We start from the raw sequence: 20,412 nt of genomic DNA on the forward strand, positions 1-20,412 counted from the left end.
CACATTAGAGGAGGCAAAATGAATCAAATGGTTTATATTGCTCTTAGATCAAAGTAAAAATCCAAGGCATAACATAATTGTCAAGCTAGTGAAGAGGGTCAATTGACCCCTATGGTGTCCTGTAGCTACGCCTATGTTTGGGAGGTTCTATTTGCACACTTAAATTGTTATATAAACCTCCTAATTTTTGATAATTTTAAAAATCCTAATTTACCCTTTATAATTTTAAAAAAATGAAAATGACTAGATGATAAATCCTTTAATGAAAATATTCACACAAAGAGAGTGGCAAACAGATAGATTAAAATTATGGTAAGGGGTCTTTCAAAAACATGGATCGTACGAGAAACAGATCGATCTATAAAAGCATAATACAAAAGTTGCAAGCTTGATCTAATCATGGCTGGAATCCTATGAAAGTTTCAAAATTTTGGTTTCAATGATTTGTGAACCATTGCAATTGGTAATGTAATTTTAATTTATAACTTATTATTAATTTGATTTTTAAAGCATTTACCTTCTCATATACTTTTAATAATTCTATAAACGACGATGATAACAATATAACGACAAAAGGAAAAATATAAGATGTAGATAGTGATGATAATGAATAAAACTTGAAGTTTTATAAAAAAATTCATAAAAGTATATTTAGCAATAAAAGAGGTACGACTAGAAGCCGCATTTCCTGTAAAACAAAAGACACCGGTTCAATTTGATATATATCAGAAACACAGCACTGGTCCTACACAATTTCATTTTTATTGACCCAATCATTTTGGTATTACTTGATTAATCGATGAATCTCTAATGGAAGTTGCAGTTTGGACTTTGGACGTGGTTGTGTCAAGTCTTTCCGTCATGGAGTAACACCATACGCGTTTCTCTAATGTTTTAGTCAAGCATGGGTTCCACTCTGAAAATGAAATTTGAAAGAAAGAAAATGCAGAGCAAGCACCACTCTGGTTTTAGTCTAATCTTTGTCCTCAGTCTCCCCCAGTACAGCAGTCCCAGTCAACTCCCCTCCTCATACGCCCAAACTCTTCTTCTTCTCTGCCACAAATTTCCACCACCTTCTCTTCTTCTCTTTCTTCTATGCCTCCTAGACTCTTACTACTGCACCAACCTGAAAACACATAACATAACCAATGTTTCATTCTCATTCACAGCTCACAATGGCAAGGTACTCTTGTTTCTTCCACTTCTTGTTGTTTTGTTATTCTCTTATTATTCCTGTGGCCTTGTCTGAACTATCCTCAACCCAAAAAACCACCATGATCAATATCTCCAAGAGTCTAAACAGTTCAGGTAGCAGTGTTCCATGGAACATCAACACTGAGCCAAACCCATGTCTATGGAAAGGAGTCGAGTGCGATCCACCCACCAACTCATCCGTAATCCATATTACCCTGTCCAAGTTTTCTCTTTCTTCCTCAGATTTCCTCCCAGTTCTATGCCAGCTTGGGTCTTTGCAGATTGTTGATGTGTCGGAAAACCGTCTGAGCACAATCCCATCTGGGTTTCTCACAGCTTGTGGGAACATAGATGGACTGAAGCTACTCAATTTCAGTTTCAACAATCTGGCCGGTTCTTTACCTGACTTTACTGGTTTTGTTGGGTTGGAGTCGTTGGATCTTTCTCATAATAAGATGAGTGGAGCCATTGAATCAGACTTGGGTGGATTGGTTAGGCTTAGAAGCTTTAACCTTGGCTTCAACCATTTCAGTGGGACTATCCCTACTCAACTTGGGAAATCCATGCTCTTGGAGGAGCTTGTGCTTTCTGCCAATACATTTCAAGGGAGAATTCCAAGTGAAATTCTGGGCTACGGTAATTTGACTCGGATTGATTTCAGCGCAAATAATCTTTCTGGTTCAGTTCCTGAGAATTTTGGAGTGCTGTCCAAGTTAGAGTTTCTGATACTATCTTCCAATAGCTTGAGTGGCAAAATCCCACAAAGCCTTTCTAATATTACAAGCCTCAGGCGGTTTGCAGCGAATTCTAACAAGTTTGGAGGAGCAGTTCCTGGTGGGATTACAAAACATCTCCAGAATTTGGACCTGAGCTACAACAGCTTAAGTGGGATGCTTCCATCAGACCTTTTGTCTCCATCGAATTTAAATTTAGAGACCGTGGATTTGTCTAATAACTTGTTGCAGGGATCAATACCCACGCCTCTGTCTCCGAATCTGGTTCGGTTGAGATTGGGAAACAATTCACTTGTTGGGATGATACCTTCTGCAACACTCCAGAACTTGGTATACTTGGAACTGGAAAACAACAAGCTGAATGGACCCATACCTCCTGAACTGGGTTCTTGCAGAAAATTGGCACTGTTGAACTTGGCTCAGAATGGACTAATTGGGGCTTTGCCGCCGCAGTTGGGGAACCTCACTGAGCTACAAGTGTTGAAGCTTCAATCTAACAATCTTGGTGGAGAAATCCCAACTCAGATTACTAGACTACCGAACCTATCTGTTCTGAATATTAGCTGGAATGCTCTGAGTGGTTCAATACCAACAGAAGTTTCAAAGTTGCAGAAGCTTATCAACATGAACTTACAAGGCAACAATCTCAGTGGTTCCATCCCAAACACTATTGCCACCATGAGTTATCTGTTGGAACTCCAACTTGGTCACAATTTCTTGAGTGGTGACATTCCGAGGATGCCAACATCTTTGCAGATTACTCTGAATCTCAGCAGCAACCGTTTTGAAGGACCAATTCCTACCCATCTTTCCAGTCTAACTGGATTAGAAATTTTGGATCTATCTAACAACAAGTTCTCAGGTCAGATACCCTCATTTTTTACTAATCAATTGGCAGCATTGACACAGTTGATACTATCTAACAATCAGCTTTCTGGAGTTATTCCAAGCTTCAATTCTCGGGTCATAGTCAACACAACTGGAAATTCGGGTTTGATCAATGCAACAACACCCTCAATAGCAAAGAAACGAAATTCAAAGGCATTGCCAATTGCTCTTGCAGTTGTAGCTGCTGTTGTTGCTATTGTAGCCATTGCCATACTTGCTATATCACTATCACGGCACAGTTACAGGGTTAATGATGAACAAGTCGACTCAGGGGAAGATCTTCCTCGTCCTGAGGTCCTCCAAGATAGTCTCTTAACTGCCAACGCAATTCACAGATCAAGTATCGATTTCACTACAGCCATGGAAGTAGTATCTGACCCCTCAAACATTGAGCTGAAAACTAGGTTTTCAACTTACTACAAAGCCACCATGCCGTCCGGATCAAGTTATTTTGTCAAGAAACTGAACTGGACTGACAAGATATTCCAACTGGGAAGCCACGACAGATTCGAGAACGATTTACAGATATTTGGAAAACTGACCAACTCCAATGTCATGACTCCTCTGGCCTATGTTACAACTGCTGACAGTGCTTATCTGCTCTATGAGTTTGCTCCAAAAGGCACCCTTTTTTATGCTCTTCATTGTAGCTCAGACAATGCCATGGATTGGGCAAGTAGATACAGTTCTGCAGTTGGAATAGCTCAGGGTCTTGCTTTTCTTCATGGATGCACCTCAGGTCCAATACTCCTCCTAGACCTGTCAAGCCGAAGCATTTTTCTCAAGTCACTCAAAGAGCCTCTTATTGGAGATGCCGAGCTCTGCAAAGTGATTGACCCCTCAAAGAGCACTGGAAGCGTTTCTACTGTTGCTGGTTCTGTTGGTTATATTCCTCCAGGTTAGTATCTTTATTGCAAGTGATAAATTTCATTTCTCATTCATTTCCCAGTGAAACTTTATTTTATTCGTATATTTCTTTAGTTTGGTGGATTTAGGGAATGGTTTTTTTATCGTCTTTGAACTTATCTTGGGTTTTGGTGGCAGAGTATGCATACACTATGAGGGTAACTGTGGCCGGCAACATCTACAGCTTTGGGGTAATTCTGCTTGAATTGCTGACAGGAAAGCCTGCAGTTAGTGAAGGGATTGAGTTGGCCAATTGGGTACTGCGTAACTCAGGGCAGCATGATAAGCTTCTTGATTCTACAATCAGCAGAACCTCAAGTGCCATCAGAAGCCAGATGCTAACTGTACTGAAAGTTGCTCTAGGTTGTGTTACTGCATCACCAGAAGCAAGGCCAAGAATGAAGAGCGTTCTTAGGATGCTTCTGAATGCAAGATAAAGTATCAAGGCACAACTTGAAGTACATATATTAAGTAGTTTTACGTATACAAATAAAATTAAGGGTTTTGTGTGTTCCTCCAGGTAGTAAGTAGTAGGGTGTGAGTGATTCTTCTGAAGGATGTAGAAGCTATAGGAAGTGATGTATATTTAATAACCTAAAAAACCTATGTGCTAAATATTAATGAACTCCATCAAATGAAAAGCAAAAAACACTGCTACAGAGGTATTGATATACTGGAATGGGTGTGGTTCCACTGAAAAGTTTTAAGCGCAGATGTTAAAATACTTCACTTACAAATTTCATTTAGTCTTCTCAATTACTGATACATGTTGCGAAATCAACAACTAATCTCATGCTATAGCGAACTATGAAGAAAATTTGTTTGAAATTGTATGCAACAACCTTGTGGAGAACTAAATCTAACACTCAACAAGCTTTTATCCTCATACTATCACTATTCTTGATAGAATGGAACCCTTCCCGCCAAAGATAAATGATTAAAAATCAGAGAAACATAACCCACAGGAAAACATTGGGGAAATTCCAGGATACAGAGAAAGCCAAGAGGGCACGGTATGGTGACAAAACATGCTGGGCCTAGAAGGTAAGATCTTTGGGGTCCTCAATAATTTTTGCCAAGGTTTGCAAGAACGAAGCAAGATCAGCACCATAAATTACACGATGATCAGCTGTAACATTTACCTGCAAATAAAATGTGTCCCATGATAAGCATTTCTGATGTGTTTTTTATGCAGTAGACCAATTAAAAGTAGAGCAATAAGGTCTCTTACCTGCATTTGATTCTGCATACCAATTCCACCATCCTTGGATGCTACAACAGTAGGCTGAGATCCTCCAACTGCCATAATTGCTCCCTGTGGTGAATGAAACCAGAAATGAAAACGATTAATATGCATCAGCATATCATATACAAAAAATTCAAGCAAAGATGAAGCAGTAGATGCTTACAGTTCCGGGTGGCAGAATGGCATCAAACCGGTCAACGCCAAACATCCCAAGATTAGAAAGAGTGAAAGTACCTATAGAAAGACAAACAGTAGATGAGAAAAGACAGACAGACTTTCATGGCACTACTATGATTGGTAGGTAGTCTATCAAAGTGATCATGGCTGCTAAATGCTGATATAAGAGAAAACCATTGATGGAACTTCATCAAAAACTGCAGTATGACAGAGAGACTCTAGTGGCACTATGATTAGGTGGCAATCTATCAAAGATATCATGGTGCTAAACTCTGATAAAAGAGAAAGTATTGATGCAACTTCATAAAAACAGCAGGATTAATAGTTTTAATTTTAGCAGTGTGGAATTCAGAAGCCTTGCTACTTTATCTAGATAATTAGTATATCATAATAATCTCCAGAATAAGTTAAGAAGTAAGACAAGGCATAAGACCATGTCAGTACGAGAAACCCGGAATTTTGCAAAACTAGAGAGGAAGTGTAGTCAACCTAAGTCAATTTCTCTAGGCACAATAAAAATTAAATGATAGAAACTTGGGATACTGTCACCCAATCAGATGACAGAAACAGCAAACTTTTCAACTGCATTTAAGCATTTAAAACAATATTAATAAACACAATTGGTCAGGGGTACACGCTGGATCAATTGAACTCTGGCACAAGAATTGGAAAATTTAAAGAGAGGTTTTGAGTTGTCCGATATTTTTTATTTTCAAACGTATTATCCATAAAAGAAACAGTTTAAATCAAAGAATCAAAGAATTCAAGCGCTGTTCTGAACTTCTGATTATTAAAGCGATAGAAACATGAGGCTCTTGTTTCGACATAGTTCCTAGGGGTAAACAACTTGAAGACGCATAATGATTAACAGTGATTCCGCTGACTATTCAGGATTGATTTTTTTGTTCCTGCTCAATCAACCATGTACTACTTGAAAAGTTCGGAAATAATCCTGAGAAGCCGCTAACCCATTAAAAGATTTATTGACAAATTTTTAATTCACATGTGGTTTATGCATAGAAATCCAATGTCAGTACATTGAAAATCACTTATTTATAAATTTCCCATTCAATATCTTCAAATAAATGGTATATGTATGCAGTCTCAGCTTGACATATTTCATGGTCTATCAAGTTTTTCAGAATCTAACAGTACCTGTATTGTATTCATGAGGTTGCAGCTGCTTGGCCCTGGCCTTATCAACCAACTCCTTCCACTTTCTTGACAATGTATATATGTCAGCCTAACACATAAATCAAGAGTAAACAGTTAGTTAAGGCAAACCGGAAACATAGGCCAAAACAAGAGAAGCCACTATTCAAGGCACAAACCTTGTGCGCATCCTGAAGCACTGGCGTTATCAACCCACCATCGATTGCCACCGCAACTGCTATGTTAATGCTGCTGTTATATGTAAAACCATTACCATCTCTACAGGCAGAGTTGACAACAGGATGTTGAACCAATGCAAGCGCTGTCGCCTTTGCCAGCAATGCTGTCATGGTAACTCCCTTGGACTTGATCTGGAAAAACGGAATACAGAAAATGTGAAACAAAATCAACCGAAATCATGGGCTCTCCGAACTTGAATAATTTCAAGTCGAAAATGCAAAATGCTTATCAGAACATGTTGTAGACGTACCTTTTTGTAGAGGGCATCAAGAGCATTAGTGGTGATAGTGTATCCAACTCTGAAGGTCGGCACTGACAGACTCTCAATCATGTTCCTACTCACAGCACCCTGCATCGTCGTAAAAGGCACCACCGTCCCCAACTCAATCCCTGCCGGCAAAGGCGCTGTGGCGGCCGGGGTCTGAGCCTGAGCCTGAGCTGCAGCAGCACAAGCTTCAACATCCTTGGCCACAATCCTCCCCATTGGCCCAGTTCCCACTACTCCAGCCAATTCAACCTCCAGCTCCTTGGCCAGCTTCTTCGCGTATGGCGACGCCACGATTCTCCTCCCTCCCTCCGAAGCCGCCGCCGCCAACTTAGGAGCCGCATTTTCCGGAGTTGTGATCGAAACCGGCGGCGGTGGAGAAGGAGGAGGAGGAGGAGAGGAGGAGGAACTGGCCTTGGCCTTGGCCTCGGCGATCTCGTCCTGCGTCTCGGCCAAGAGAGCAATAGCGGAGCCGACGGGGGCTATGCCGCCCTCCTCGACCATGATGGAGGCCAGGTAGCCGTCGTAGAAAGTCTCGACGTCCATGTCGGCCTTGTCGGACTCGACGACGACGACGCTCTCGCCCTTGGAGAGCTTGTCGCCCTCGGACTTGACCCAGGAGACGATCTTGCCCTCGGTCATGGTGGAGCTGAGGGCGGGCATGAAGATTTCTCGGATCTTGGCGTGGACTTGGGAGCAGCTGCGGCGGCCGGAGGAGGAGGAGAGGGACGGAGTGGGGCGGCGGGAGAGGGTGTGGGAGGGGGGGAGGAAGGAGGTGTTGAGGAGATGGGCCATGGCGAGAAATGGAACAATGAGAGTGAGAGAGAGAGAGCAGATGGGTTTTGGAGGGTGTTAAGCTGGGGTGTGTGTCCTCCTCCTCGACTGCATCGAAAATGAAGGCGGAGGTTCCAACTACACTGAACTACTACTACTCTCTACCTTACCGCTCCATATGCATGAACACGTATCATATAACAGAGTTCAACTTACTGTAATTACATTCAGGCCTCGTTTGGTTCGTAGGAAAGAAAGTAATTCTTTAATATTTCCCATGAGAAGGGAAAGAGAAGTCAAAATCTCCGAAAGACATTGTCGTGTTTGGTAACAGAAGATTTCTTCCACTTAAGGCTTTTGTTTATTTGATCATGTCGTTCGGGCTTTGCAGCATTCCATGCCACATTTGAAAGGTTTATAGTGTCTATTTGTGTAATGGTATGAATTAGAGTCAATTTGTGTACATATAGCAAAGCAACTTATAAATGCACATCAAAAGCAAAGAATAGAAATGATTTGAAAATCGATGTATATTTTTATGGTTTTTTAATCAAATATAACAACTCATATTCCATAACAAGTTTGTTGTGAGTAGCACTAACAAAATCTCACATCTTTACTAACCGGAAGCCTTTTTTTAGTGTCAACAACTTCACCTAATTTTTTAAACTCCCCAAAATGCCCATTATCTGAGATAAAGTAGACGGAGAAAAAATATATTTACTAGAGCTAATAATGTAAATAAAAAGAAGAAAACATAACAGTTAGAAAAAATATATATATGGAGATGTGGAGAGCAGAGAGATGACTTCACGGACACGTTCAATTGTAACTGCCTTTATTTCAAACCGAGTAGAACACACGTGCGGTAGCCTAGTTCAAAGATAGATTCATGGCACTTGACAATTGATACTATTTTATGTTGGGATCTTATAATAGAAAACATTTATGGGTGGATAAATACAGAGGCGTAACCAGGGGTAAGCGGGGGCCACTCCCCCACTCAAATTTTATGTTTTTTTCCTACATAGTTAACCCCAAAACCCAATTCTTGATAATTGATTAGTTCAACATTCCAACTTCCCCACTTATTTTGTAGTATAAGAAAAACATTTTATACGCTGATCTAATCTTGTTCACGAAAAAAATTCAAAACCTTATAATTTTTTTCTCTTTTTTATGTTGGACTCTTCTGTTTTAGTATATACTAGTTTAATTATTGGATTCAAGACTTGTTATTAGATAAATTTTCTGTTTTTATTTAAATTTGTAATTGTGAGATGGAGAAATTTTACAAATGAACATCACGCAAGATATCATCTCTTTTTATACAGAATGAAAGAGCTTAATTTAAAAAAAGATCAAAACAGAGGTGTGTAGAGATTAATGAAAAAAACTTTTTTCTGATGACAAATATCGACATATCTAATTTAAGGATAATAGAGTAAAAAAATTTTTTTTTGCAAATAAGAGTAATTTTTTGCCCCTACTCATATATGTTCCTAGTTCCGCCACTAGATAAATACCCTGCTTTTTGGAAGGCCTAAGGGCACGTTTGTTACCCTAGATTAGCTGGATTGGACCATAGAGTGAAAGAAGTTAGTCTGAAATCCATGTTTGGGAAAACACGAGACTAGCTTTAATGAGATTAAAGAATCCGCGCATCTCCAATTTTCGAAATTATGGAGAGGTGTCGAATTCGGGCTGAACTGTCGAAGCCCTAATTTCTTCTCGCCTCCTCTCATCAACGCCTAGATCACTCTGCTCACCAGGTTCTCTCTCTCTCTCTCTCTCTCTCTCTCTCTCTCTCTCTCTCTCTCTCTCTCTCTCTCTCTCTCATTTGGACCATTATCTCTAGATTGATTCATCTATGTTTCTTGGCAATGCCCCGAGTTCCGGTGGTCCTTTATCTCGTGCATCGTTGTCTGATCCAGTTGCTCACTACCATCGCTAACTCGTCTCCAATTAGTTCTTAATCCTTATCTTCGATTGGAAATGTTTGATCTGGTTATGATTTGGTTTCTGATTAGAAATGTTTGATCTGGTTATGATTTGGTTTCTTCTTATTTTCAAGTTGTTTTCTTTACTAAGTTTTGGTTGATATGAGAATCATTGAATGTGTAGCAACTAATAGGAGATTTGGCTTAGCAGACACAGTTTCTCATGTATTTTCAGTTTGGAGTATTAGATGTAATGTATTATGTATACGTACGTCTAAACTGAATTAGAATGAACAATGCAGAATTTGGATTCTTGATTCTTACTCAGATCCTCTCGGTTGGAGTAAGCAATGCGGGAGTGTGGCAAAACTCTTTGATGACATAGGTGGGACTGTGAAGGATTTGGATGGCCTTTTCTCTAAAATTATTTCACCAGGAAAAGGTATTTTTCAGTGCCTTACTGGGGTTCCGCGAACTTTTTCAGAGTTTTTGGTATTGTTAGATTTGCAAAAACAAAAAAGGTTTAGCACGTGATTCTGGTTTTTCTTGGAGTTTATGCATGCATGATTTGTTAGACAAGGAAAAGATCGATTTTGTGTTTCAACAGACTCGGTAAGTAGCATATGTAAATATGAATGTATGTTTCTCTCCATTTAAGTTCTCAATTTAACTTTGCTTGGAAAGTTACATGTCAATGCATAGAAATGTCTTTGTAGGATTGATGGGTATTAATTAGTTCTACTCACTATTGCTAGGTTATCCTATACTGGCAATGTGTCTAGAATCCCAAGAGATGTTTAAGCTTTATATAAATAGATTGGATTTAGAGCGATTTCCCAATGTTTTGCTGAATATTTTATGCTGGCAAGTAGCTGTTTTCAACAAAACATTCAGGCCAAACTCAATGGAAAACTATGCCTTCCTCTTTGGCTGTGGTTGGGATTTATGTTTACTTCTGTTTTCTGTTACTCTAACCCACTATTTTCTTTTGTTAATTTCAAGTAAATGAAATGTTAAGATATGCATCATTGTCATCTGTTTCTAGGCTTATAAGCAGTTTTCGTTGCTGCGATATATATATATATATATATTTAAATTTTATCTTGTTCTTTTCTATATGATGTTGATTTTTATCTTGTTAATCCTTAGAATTTTCAGTGTTTCTCATAGAATTTTCTGCCGTATCTTTACATTGTAACTTGTAACTTTGTATTTTTGTAACCTTCTAACAAAAAGTGTAAAGCCCATAATACTTCCTGAATGATCTCCATAATACTTGCGTCTGGTATGAATCGCTTAAGCCTTGTGTATATTGATTGAAATTTATGTGTTTACTTATATTACACATTTCCTGAAACCTGAATCAGTTTTATTTGACGATTGCAGATCAGATCTCAAGCATCTTTGAGATCTCCCCCAAAAGATATGTTGATAAAATGCTTGTTAATGTTGATGATGCTGCTGCAAGGGTTGATTTTCGATACACCTAGTTTCTGATTGTACACCTTTTGAGGGAGTTGCCGCCTTAACACATGTTGGACAAACCACCTTTACTAGTTAAACTCATTTTGTATTGTTAGCTAAGCATTCATGTCTTTATACTTGCTTGACATGTAAAATGCTAATTGAGAATTCAACTTCTAATGGTGGACTTGTATGTGTAAACTATTACTCTATTTTTATTTTGGTAGCTTATGTATATATGAACTTGTGGCTTACTTATATATGAACTTGTGACTTACTTATAATCATCAAGGCCATTTTAATTGAGAGATTGTTGGCTTGCTTACTTGTGGATATCACATATTAGGAAGGTGAAGAATGTGAGAAAGTTGTTCCATTATAAGCCAATTGTTACAAGAAATATGCAAATCCAGAAGTAATATTGCTTATATGAACATGTGTTATTAATGAAAAATTATGTTATTATTGAATAAAACTTGTTATAATAAAAAAAAATTCAGTAACAAAACTTTATTTAGTCTGGTGGTTCGTCAATCATGAGACTAGGCTATTCTGCTAGTTATGTTCGTTAGTGCGAGACTACACCAAACATGAATTATAAATTATTATATCCTAATCCGAGTCAACACAGTCCGGAATTAAGCAGATTAATTAGAAGGTCCAGGATAACAAATATGCTGTAAGTGACCTCCATTCTACTTTAGAGGCGGGCTCACTTAAAATCTCCCCAAGAGGGAGAGTCTACGACATGACATATGTGCCAGAACTCACGAAATCTCACATATAAAGATAATTTCATGACACTTGACAAATACTACTAATTTATGTCGGAAGTAAGAGAAAAAAGTTTATGGGTGGATATTGGATAAGTACCCTGTTGTTAGTAGAAACATGAAAATGGTTCCAAATGGTACAAGTTTTAGTTCCCACCCGCCTTCATATCACACCCTTTCTTCCGGCTATTCCAGTTTCCCGCAAAATAACCTGTACTATCCCTGGACCAGTGGCGTCATCTGGTTCCTCTTCTCCTTCTTCTTCTACTTCCCGCAGTTGTGGGCTTAGGTATGATAAAACTGATGGACAAGTAGTATCCCCAAAGAAGAAGAAGAAGAGAAGGAGGGTGTTCTTTCTGGATGTTAATCCTCTGTGTTATGTTGGAAGTAAACCCAGCTTACACTCGTTTGCCAACTGGGTCTCCTTGTTCTTCAACCAAGTTAGCCTCTCTGATCCTGTTATTGCTGTAAGCCCCTTCCTCCTGTTGCTCTCTGTGTGTCACTGAACTACTTAGTTGCAAGAGTTTTTGTTCAGTCTATTATCTGTTACACTGTGGCAGGTTGTTGATGGTGAAAGAGGAAGCGAGCACCGCCGGCAGTTGCTACCCTCTTATAAAACACACAGGTGGAAGTTGTTGAGACAATTTTCAAAGGGTCATGTTGGAAGGTCACACGAAGTCATCACTGCTGTTTTTACAAAATGCAATGTTCCTGTGAGTTAATCTTCTTTTCTTTTATTCTCGTCTCTCAGCATGATTTCTAGACCTATGATGTATTGTTGTTCTAGAAAACATAAGGAGAATTGATGTGTTGCTGTCCTACATATTTACTTATTTAAAGAAGTTGAAAGAACTATACGATCTTCTCTTACTCTTTCCAACACCTGTTTCAAAAATTCAGTATCTGCTAAGATTTAGAGATAATGGGCATACAGCAACTTGTGGAATTTATGGCAAGAGGAAGATCAATTCTAATGCCAATGTGCATTCACAGAATGCCGATATAAATTTTGAATTCGATAAGTTTCAATTGGATTTAAGTTCTCTAATTAATTTTCTCTCTTTTGAAAAAAATAAAAAATAAAACAAAATAATATTAAATTCTGCTCCACACAGAAGTCTGCTGACTCTGCTCTATATCAAAACTATGGTATCCTTCTAACATAACATATCACTCACCTCTTCATTGTATTACATCCTTTTTTAACAAAGGACGCATATCAAATTATGTATATATCCTAGCTTCAAAATTAATAATCAGATGAGAGTTGATGCAGGTCATAAAAATAGATGGCCACGAAGCTGATGATGTTATAGCTACTCTTGTGGAACAAGTTCTACAAATAGGATATCAAGTGGTGATTGCATCTCCTGATAAAGATTTTAAGCAATTGCTTTCAGAAGATGTTCAGATTGTTATGCCCCTTGATGATTTAGAGCGCTGGTCTTTTTACACCCTTAAGCACTACATGGCTCAGTATAATTGTGATCCGTGCTGTGATCTGAGCCTCCGTAAGTCTAAGATGTAATATGGCCGTAATACTTCTACGTATTAGTATTATTTTCATAAATGGGCTTTTTTTTTATCGTGAATGCTATAATTGTTTATATACAGTAAAGACGTTTTAGGCCTTGTCAATGAAAATTCTCTCCACAGATGTTTTTGGTGTCTGTGTGTCTCTGATACATTAGATTCCTGATTGGCATAGCTTTTATGAAGTGATCGAAAAATAATGTCATTAATTAATCTGGAGTGTCATGGAGACGCATTGGGACAGTACGATATTTGTACTAGAATGGATCATAATATGGAGAGTAACTGTGCAGCAATGTTTTGCTCAATATTTTAGTCATGTGTGCACTAAAAGCACAAAAATGTATAGATAAGAAAAACCAACAATACAGTTCACAGTTTTATCTGTAGGAAAAGTGACTATTCATTTCTGGACAGTTTTTCTTCGATTGTTATTCATCAGATTTTTTAATGTGTTATTCCAGCTCCAGAAGTGGTTTTCTGGGATGGATTTTGATCTGATGAACCAAGTGAATTTTCTCTGTTCAGTTAATATAAATTTACTGCCAACTTTTGTCTAGGCTGCATTATGGGAGATCAGGCTGATGGTGTTCCTGGGATCCAACATCTGGCTCCTGGGTTTGGACAGAAGACTGCCCTGAAGCTCTTGAAAAAACATGGCTCATTGGAAACGTTACTGAATGTAGCGTCAGTAAGAACTGTTGGTAGACAGTATGCACAAGATGCTCTTACAAAGTATGCTGATTACCTACGAAGGAACTATGAGATTCTTTCCCTTAGAAGGTAATGCGTGTGATTTTAGTTTGATGTTTGTTAAACTTCCCAGTGAAAATTCATGCAGGTTCATTATATTGTTAGTGTTCCTTTTTTATATTTTATTTTTAACTTTTTTATCAATTAGAGTAACTTCTATTAATATCTGAGTTCTACAGGGATGTCAATGTTCAACTTAACGAGGAGTGGCTTGTTCCAAGAGACACAAGCAACGATTCAGAAACTTTCTCCAACTTCTATAAATTCTTGGAAGAAACCAAGAAGTTCAGTTATCAAAATAAATCTTTTTCAAATGATCAAGTTGATAGCTAATATTTGGTCAGCAGTGCAATGAACATGGATTGCCAGACCTAAGCATGGTAAACCACCTTTCCTTGATTAATTTATTTTTCCTGGAAATGTCTTTAACAGAATCCTTCATATACTCAGCTTTAATAAGATAGTAACCACTTCAGTCATTTTATAGTAATTTACTTTTCCCACATCATTATGATGCTGTCTCACACATACTCTTATCTTTGATTGGTTTTTCTTGCATGTATTTATATTTAACATGGTCTTGTTAATACTCGATAGATATGATTTTCAAAAATCCAATGTAATTGAGCAGCTTATTGATTCAGCATGTAAGAGCGTTAATTATTTTGTACAGGTTCCTGTTGCCATCAAGATTACAGCAAAAAACAAATTCCGTTCAGTATAAACCAAATTTTCTCTATCGATTTCGTGAAATGATCTTATGCAGAATGAGTGATGTTTCTGTAATTTCTGATACCCATCCTCTTGCTTTGGTATCTCAGGTTTTCTTTTGCGGTGAGGAATAGAAACTCTATAGTGATGATAGCTTGCGCAAGATGCTAGAAGGGTTTCATTTTGACTCAAAAATTAGAAACTCTACATTGAGTAATATGAAAAATCTACCAAATAGAGTAAATGTTTTACTGGTTTTGAATTCTATAAATCACCTAGTATTGCCATAGGCGAGCACAGGGTGTAAAGAGATGGATTGCTGTGCGACTCAGCCTGTGATGTACTCTTAGGTCTTGCTCTTTTCCATGCCTCGTCTGCTAACTGTTCCTTGTTTTTATTTGTCTTTGAGATGGATTACTTGTGGACTTGTTAAAATCACCAATACTAACAGCATGCTTGTAATGTGAATTAGGAAAAAGCATTAAAAAAATATATCATAGGACAAGCTCTGGAGGTTGACTCAGGAAAGCATACTAGTAACAAGAAATTAAGAGGGGAATCTTATTGGCAACAATGCTTGAGCATTGAGTATAACATAGACTGCTAAATTGGCTAACAAAGCACCAGAAGTCTAGATGGAATGAATGCCTGAGAGAATTTCTAGTTGTGTTGACTTAAGCTGCCTGTGTTTCCTATTTGTGCTTCATCTACTACCCGGATACTCAGTGTCTCGAAAATGAAACTGCTAAAAGTGTTATGTACCCTGCCATCGACGAACCAAAAATAGGTGTTCTAACAACCACAGACCACAATTCAGAACACGTTGTCTGTAATACCCTTTCAACCAGGTGCAAGGCCTACAGCATTCATCAAAACCTGCTCAATTAATTATTGTTAATAGCCCGGTACTCTGAAATGACACGACGGATGCACACATCTTAGCCACCAAAACTGCCCATTAGCATCCTCATTATTCTCCTTGTCTGATCAGGAGAAGTTTTGCAGTAACCTGTAAGAAATGCATGGAAGGACTGAAGGAGTGGAGCAAACAAGAACCCAAAAGGTCTCAAGATCACACCCATAATAGCAGACACATGGCAGGCAGAGATCCCAAAATTGAAAATACATGTTTGAAAAAAAATAATATATATATATATATATATATATATATATAAGAGGTATGACAATCTACCTGATGGCTAAAATATTATTACCTTATGAGGATAAAAAATAGCGCTGATATGAATATAAAGTAACAAATAATTTAAGCTAGGTGCCTCGCATGGGTATTTACACCCTTGAGAGAGGCAACTTCGCAAACTGAATAGTCTCCCAAATTTTGGTAATCCTCTCCTCCGCAAGAGATCCTTTAAAGACTTAAAAGGCTCATGAATTGTATTGCAATTACCTCTTGCAATGAAAAAGCCGGATTTCTTGTAATGTTATTATCACACGATACTAGTTCTCCAAACCCCTGGCGGTTCAGCATGTTTTGAATAAGAAAACAAGTATTGGAGAATTTGATCGATTTGAAGACTGATACTCACAGCAGACCCATTTCTCAACGGACAATTTCGAAACAAAGTGCCGTACATCCTGCATTTCTTCCCTGAATAGCATAAGCAGAAGCAGAAGATAAATTAATAGCATATAATTAGGGGGTATTTCATTTTACACCCATTTTTAGAATTTTCTTTTAAAATAAACCCACCTATCATTTAATTCTAATTTTCTTTCAAATATTTTCAATTAAGTTTATAAATTGTCTTTCATTTTAACAAGAAATACATAGGTTGTCACTATTTAAATATGATTAGTTTACTATAAAATTAAAGTCTCTTTTAAAGTACTTAATTATAGATTGCTTGTGATTTCCTTTACCTCATTATTATTGCTAAAATTATAGAAATTTTGTTTACAATTTTAATTCAAATTAAGGTAGATGATGAATGCAATACTTATGTTTTGGTACTTTAAATTATCTTTCTTAAAGGTAAACTTTTTATGTTGAAACTTGAAAATTTTTAGGTTGATATTTGCAACACTAATTTTTCTGTATTCATTTATCTATTTATAACCTGACATAAAGGTAGAAGTTAACATTATTAACCTAGTTAATAGGTACGAGACAACCTAGTTAATATGTATCTCTTTTAATTTCAACCTAAGGATTGGAAGCGTTTGTTTACAAACTTTACTTCAAAAAAAAAGTAATGACATAGGGAATTTTATAAATTTTAATATACCTCTTTATTAGATTTGTAATGTATATATATACCTATGATTCTCGTTCTAAAAAATAGTATTATATCTCTTACAGTGGATTTATGTTATAATATACCTAACATGAAGAACATAAAATGTCATTCAAGAATAAAGATGTGTACGTATCTTACGATAAAAATTTCTCATATAATCTTTGTTTCACTAGCTCTTATTTCTTAAAAACAAGAATTGTGTAAAACTTTACAAAATTGAATTGATTGATGGAAGAACAACAAAAGCTATGAAAAATTTTCAAAACTAAATAGCTCAGTGATGAGTGTATATATAGATTGAAGTTATAATATAAATTTAAAACAATGAAATAATTATGGATGAAAGACCTAAGATTAAGGAAATAATCTAGTCTGACTTTTTAAATCAAATATTTATAAAAGGAATAAATATTGATAATAAAAAATTTTGGGTATAGATTGAAAGAAAAATTGGGTGTGGATATGTTTTAAAGAGGGAGCTGTTCCGGGAGAATTACTATTCTACCCTTGTGTGTGTCTTAGCCTAATAGGTTTCCTGTTAGGAGATAGATTAGCATCTCCGTAATAGATTAGGACTCCGAATCCTACGGGATTGTGGTTTTGTAATGCCTATATATAGGCCCCCATATCATTCAATAATACACAATTATTTCACCCTGAAACACGTTATCAGCACGTTGCCCTAAAACCCTGAACTTTTAGAGCCATAGAAATTTTTTCTCTTCTCCACCGCCGGCCACCGTCGTCTCCGGCCTCCGGCATCTCCTCGTCGGCGCTCCTCATCGGCGCAGCCCCTGCTCGCCGTTGTTGCAGCCCCCCCCCGCTGCCCCGCATCCCTGCACGCAGCCAGCCTTGCTGCCCCTGCAACTTTTGCCTTGCTGCCCTGCACGCAGCCCCCGCATCACAGCCCCTGCAGGCCCTGCTCGCTGCCCACGCAGCCCTGCACGCTGCCCCTGCAGGCCCCCTGCAGCCCTGCACGCAGCCCTGCACGCAGCCCCGCGCGCAGCCCCTGCATGCTGCCCCTGCAGCCCGGCGTGCAGCCCTTGTATGCTGCCCCCGCAGCCCCTGCATGTTGCCCCTGCAGCCCCTGCATGCTGCCCCCGCAGCCCCGCGCGCAGCCCCTGCATGCTGCCCCTGCAGCCCCCCCCCGCAGCCCCGCACGCAGCCCCTGCATGCTGCCCCTGCAGCCCCGCGCGCAGCCCCTGCATGCTACCCCCGCAGCCCCGCACGCTGCCCTGCCCTGCAGCCCCCGCATCGCAGCCGCATGCAGCCCCGCACGCAGATTCTGCCCTGCGGCCCCTGCTGCCCTGCAGCCCCTGCGACCCCCCCTGCTGCCCCTGCACGCAGCCTCTGCAGCCCCGCAGGGTATCCTCCGCATTCGCTCCGCAAAAACATCTTTATGCCCCGAAAAACCCCGCATCAGAGGATTCAAAATTGCTCATCCCGCATATATACGCAATGAACGCGAACTGCACAAGCAAACTCTTCGCTCAAGAGAAGCTACTCCCGTCTTCTCTACCCTTTTGGGCCTTTAAACTATTTCTCTTTTTTCCTTTTTCTTTTCCTATTGCTTATTAAATCATTTATTTGCACGTTTTCGTTTTCTAACTATGTTTCGCGTGCTTGCATAGGAAAAGTGATTACTCGTCGTACTATGGTGATGACATTCATGCCGAGATGGACGATACTTTTGCCATCTACATATGATTCCGATCGTATCCTCCCAAGATTTTTATGTCATCGGACGAAGATCGAAAAAGGAATTCAACAAGCAACTTCATGCATGACGATCGATTTGCAGAGCAATTTACTTATATGCGGTGTATTTGCCAGACCAACAAGTATGTTTTTCTTAAAGTTGCTGCTTTTGAAGATATATATATATAAATTATCGGGCGCTATTAGCCTTTTTCATGTCTTCTTTTCCGGCCTTTCTTATAACGCCGATGAGACCAAAGAGGGATATGATTCCCCTCTTAGTCGACGTTTTTCGTGTGACGGTCCTGGGGGTGTCACGTTATTATTTAAAAAGGAAGATATCGATTTCGTGTGGTCGCCTGAGTGCACCGCTGTTTTGGGTGCGATCATGAGAATCGCCGATATGCATCGATTATTTTGTGACCATATACATCACAACCCTTCTAATTCCGGTTACATACTTGAATAGTTTCGATTATTCGAAACCTATACAACCCTCGTTTCTTATGGATGCGTCGCCATCGCGACTGTTATTTGAATGTTTGAGTTTCTTAAACGCATGTCTATAAACGATAATCTCAAGGTCTACGTACTCATTTATTTGAGTTGATTCATTACTCTGATGCAGCACTATTTACTGACAAAAAGATCCCAAAAATAACGAATTCTATGGGACACACTTAAAAGTGATTTAATGAACGTCTATGACGACGTATTACCAGAGTTGACCTTGAAACATGCTCCACATCCGAGAAACACATGTCATTTATTGGCACCTGTATCTATTTCTCGAGGGAATTTTGGAGATGGAAACGTAACATTCTTCCATTCTCAAGTAAGCCCATTTTTGAGCCTCAGGCTAAGGCTCCGCCCAATCAGATATGCAAGATTTTGTTGCTACAGACTTTTGATTAGTCAATCTATTTTGACTATGTCTTCTGCTTACTATTTTTCAAGTATGACGTTGGCATTGCCATGATTATTGCTCGACTTTAGCTTAAGTCGTCTATTGGAATTGGAAGCTTGTTTGTGTTGTATTAAATATTGGCGTATTCTATAAAATTTCTCGTCTTTCTTGGACTCGTGAGAATTTTATTTGCCTTGGCTTAGCATGCATGGTCAACGTTTGCAACTCACGTGGTTTTTAAATTGGCCGCTTTTGAGTTACATGGGACCCCAATAGCACTACATTGTGATTTTGGACTTTGAAATTTGGAAAACGGACATCGGAACGTCAAAATTGACGTCGTTTTTCCCGGTTACTGTTCCGGCGTTTCCGGAACGTTTTTTGACGTTTTACCGGCGTATTCGCCGCCTTCCGGCCATATTCTGGCGTTTCCGGCACCGCCATCCGGTTCCGGACGGCGTTCCCTGTCGGACCTGAAGTTATGGCCTCCATACCGGCCAGGTCAGGCCACTGCCGGCCGAATTTCCGGCAATCGGTGCCGCCGGCTTCCGACGAGTTTTTCCGACGTTTTTTTTTCGTCGTTTCTCGTCATTTTCCAGCATATCTCAGCAGTTCTTGCTGCCATGTTTTCCTAGTCCAAAATTCACCCGGTTTTGAGTTAATTTGACATGGTTTTCCGGTTAATTTTCCGGTTTTCTCCAAGTCGTTTCATAGCTCAAATGATTTTATTATTATTGGTGACCACCCGCACCAATTGGATGGTTTTTACCACCCAAATTGTTTGGTATTCAACTGCTCC

General features: G+C 38.9%; 4 protein-coding genes across 4 annotated transcripts in view; 2 read left to right on the plus strand and 2 right to left on the minus strand.

The window, feature by feature from the left end:
* The first annotated feature begins 1,011 nt into the window (after positions 1-1,011).
* LOC126782733 (leucine-rich repeat receptor-like tyrosine-protein kinase PXC3) lies at positions 1,012-4,395 on the plus strand. Its single transcript, XM_050508041.1, has 2 exons — positions 1,012-3,714; positions 3,861-4,395. The coding sequence occupies exons 1-2, from the start codon at positions 1,149-1,151 to the stop codon at positions 4,157-4,159; spliced, it is 2,865 nt and encodes a 954-aa protein (XP_050363998.1). The 5' UTR covers positions 1,012-1,148; the 3' UTR covers positions 4,160-4,395.
* Positions 4,396-4,438: 43 nt separating this feature from the next.
* LOC126782734 (dihydrolipoyllysine-residue acetyltransferase component 5 of pyruvate dehydrogenase complex, chloroplastic) lies at positions 4,439-7,735 on the minus strand. The gene is made up of 6 exons (XM_050508042.1): positions 6,788-7,735; positions 6,477-6,668; positions 6,301-6,388; positions 5,132-5,202; positions 4,954-5,037; positions 4,439-4,864 (listed from the first exon to the last, which is right to left on the minus strand). The coding sequence occupies exons 1-6, from the start codon at positions 7,595-7,597 to the stop codon at positions 4,760-4,762; spliced, it is 1,350 nt and encodes a 449-aa protein (XP_050363999.1). The 5' UTR covers positions 7,598-7,735; the 3' UTR covers positions 4,439-4,759.
* A 4,152-nt stretch (positions 7,736-11,887) lies between these two features.
* LOC126783938 (uncharacterized) lies at positions 11,888-14,560 on the plus strand. Its single transcript, XM_050509467.1, has 5 exons — positions 11,888-12,220; positions 12,314-12,466; positions 13,030-13,264; positions 13,847-14,069; positions 14,219-14,560. Exons 1-5 carry the CDS (start codon positions 11,888-11,890, stop codon positions 14,370-14,372), a joined length of 1,098 nt encoding a protein of 365 aa, XP_050365424.1. The 3' UTR covers positions 14,373-14,560.
* A 1,672-nt stretch (positions 14,561-16,232) lies between these two features.
* LOC126783939 (uncharacterized) overlaps positions 16,233-20,412 on the minus strand; it is a 31,332-nt gene continuing 27,152 nt past the window's right edge. The window contains 1 exon segment of the mRNA XM_050509468.1: positions 16,233-16,359. Coding sequence (XP_050365425.1) covers positions 16,233-16,359 — 127 coding nt within the window.

This window comes from Argentina anserina, chromosome 2 (genome assembly GCF_933775445.1).
Source record: "Argentina anserina chromosome 2, drPotAnse1.1, whole genome shotgun sequence".
In the NCBI taxonomy this organism is placed as follows: Eukaryota; Viridiplantae; Streptophyta; class Magnoliopsida; order Rosales; family Rosaceae; genus Argentina; species Argentina anserina.

What these genes read in the sequence shown, in the direction of transcription:
- LOC126782733 (XM_050508041.1), top strand. Translation starts at nt 1,149, where the DNA reads ATGTTTCATTCTCATTCACAGCTCACAATGGCAAGGTACTCTTGTTTC. An exon ending in TGTTGGTTATATTCCTCCAG is followed by an intron (nt 3,715 to 3,860) that starts GTTAGTATCTTT and finishes TTTTGGTGGCAG; the next exon opens with AGTATGCATACACTATGAGG.
- LOC126782734 (XM_050508042.1), bottom strand. Translation starts at nt 7,597, where the DNA reads ATGGCCCATCTCCTCAACACCTCCTTCCTCCCCCCCTCCCACACCCTC. An exon ending in TTGATGCCCTCTACAAAAAG is followed by an intron (nt 6,669 to 6,787) that starts GTACGTCTACAA and finishes CCGTTTTTCCAG; the next exon opens with ATCAAGTCCAAGGGAGTTAC. An exon ending in CCATTCTGCCACCCGGAACT is followed by an intron (nt 5,038 to 5,131) that starts GTAAGCATCTAC and finishes CATTCACCACAG; the next exon opens with GGAGCAATTATGGCAGTTGG.
- LOC126783938 (XM_050509467.1), top strand. Translation starts at nt 11,888, where the DNA reads ATGGTACAAGTTTTAGTTCCCACCCGCCTTCATATCACACCCTTTCTT. An exon ending in TCTCTGATCCTGTTATTGCT is followed by an intron (nt 12,221 to 12,313) that starts GTAAGCCCCTTC and finishes ACACTGTGGCAG; the next exon opens with GTTGTTGATGGTGAAAGAGG. An exon ending in GAGATTCTTTCCCTTAGAAG is followed by an intron (nt 14,070 to 14,218) that starts GTAATGCGTGTG and finishes TGAGTTCTACAG; the next exon opens with GGATGTCAATGTTCAACTTA.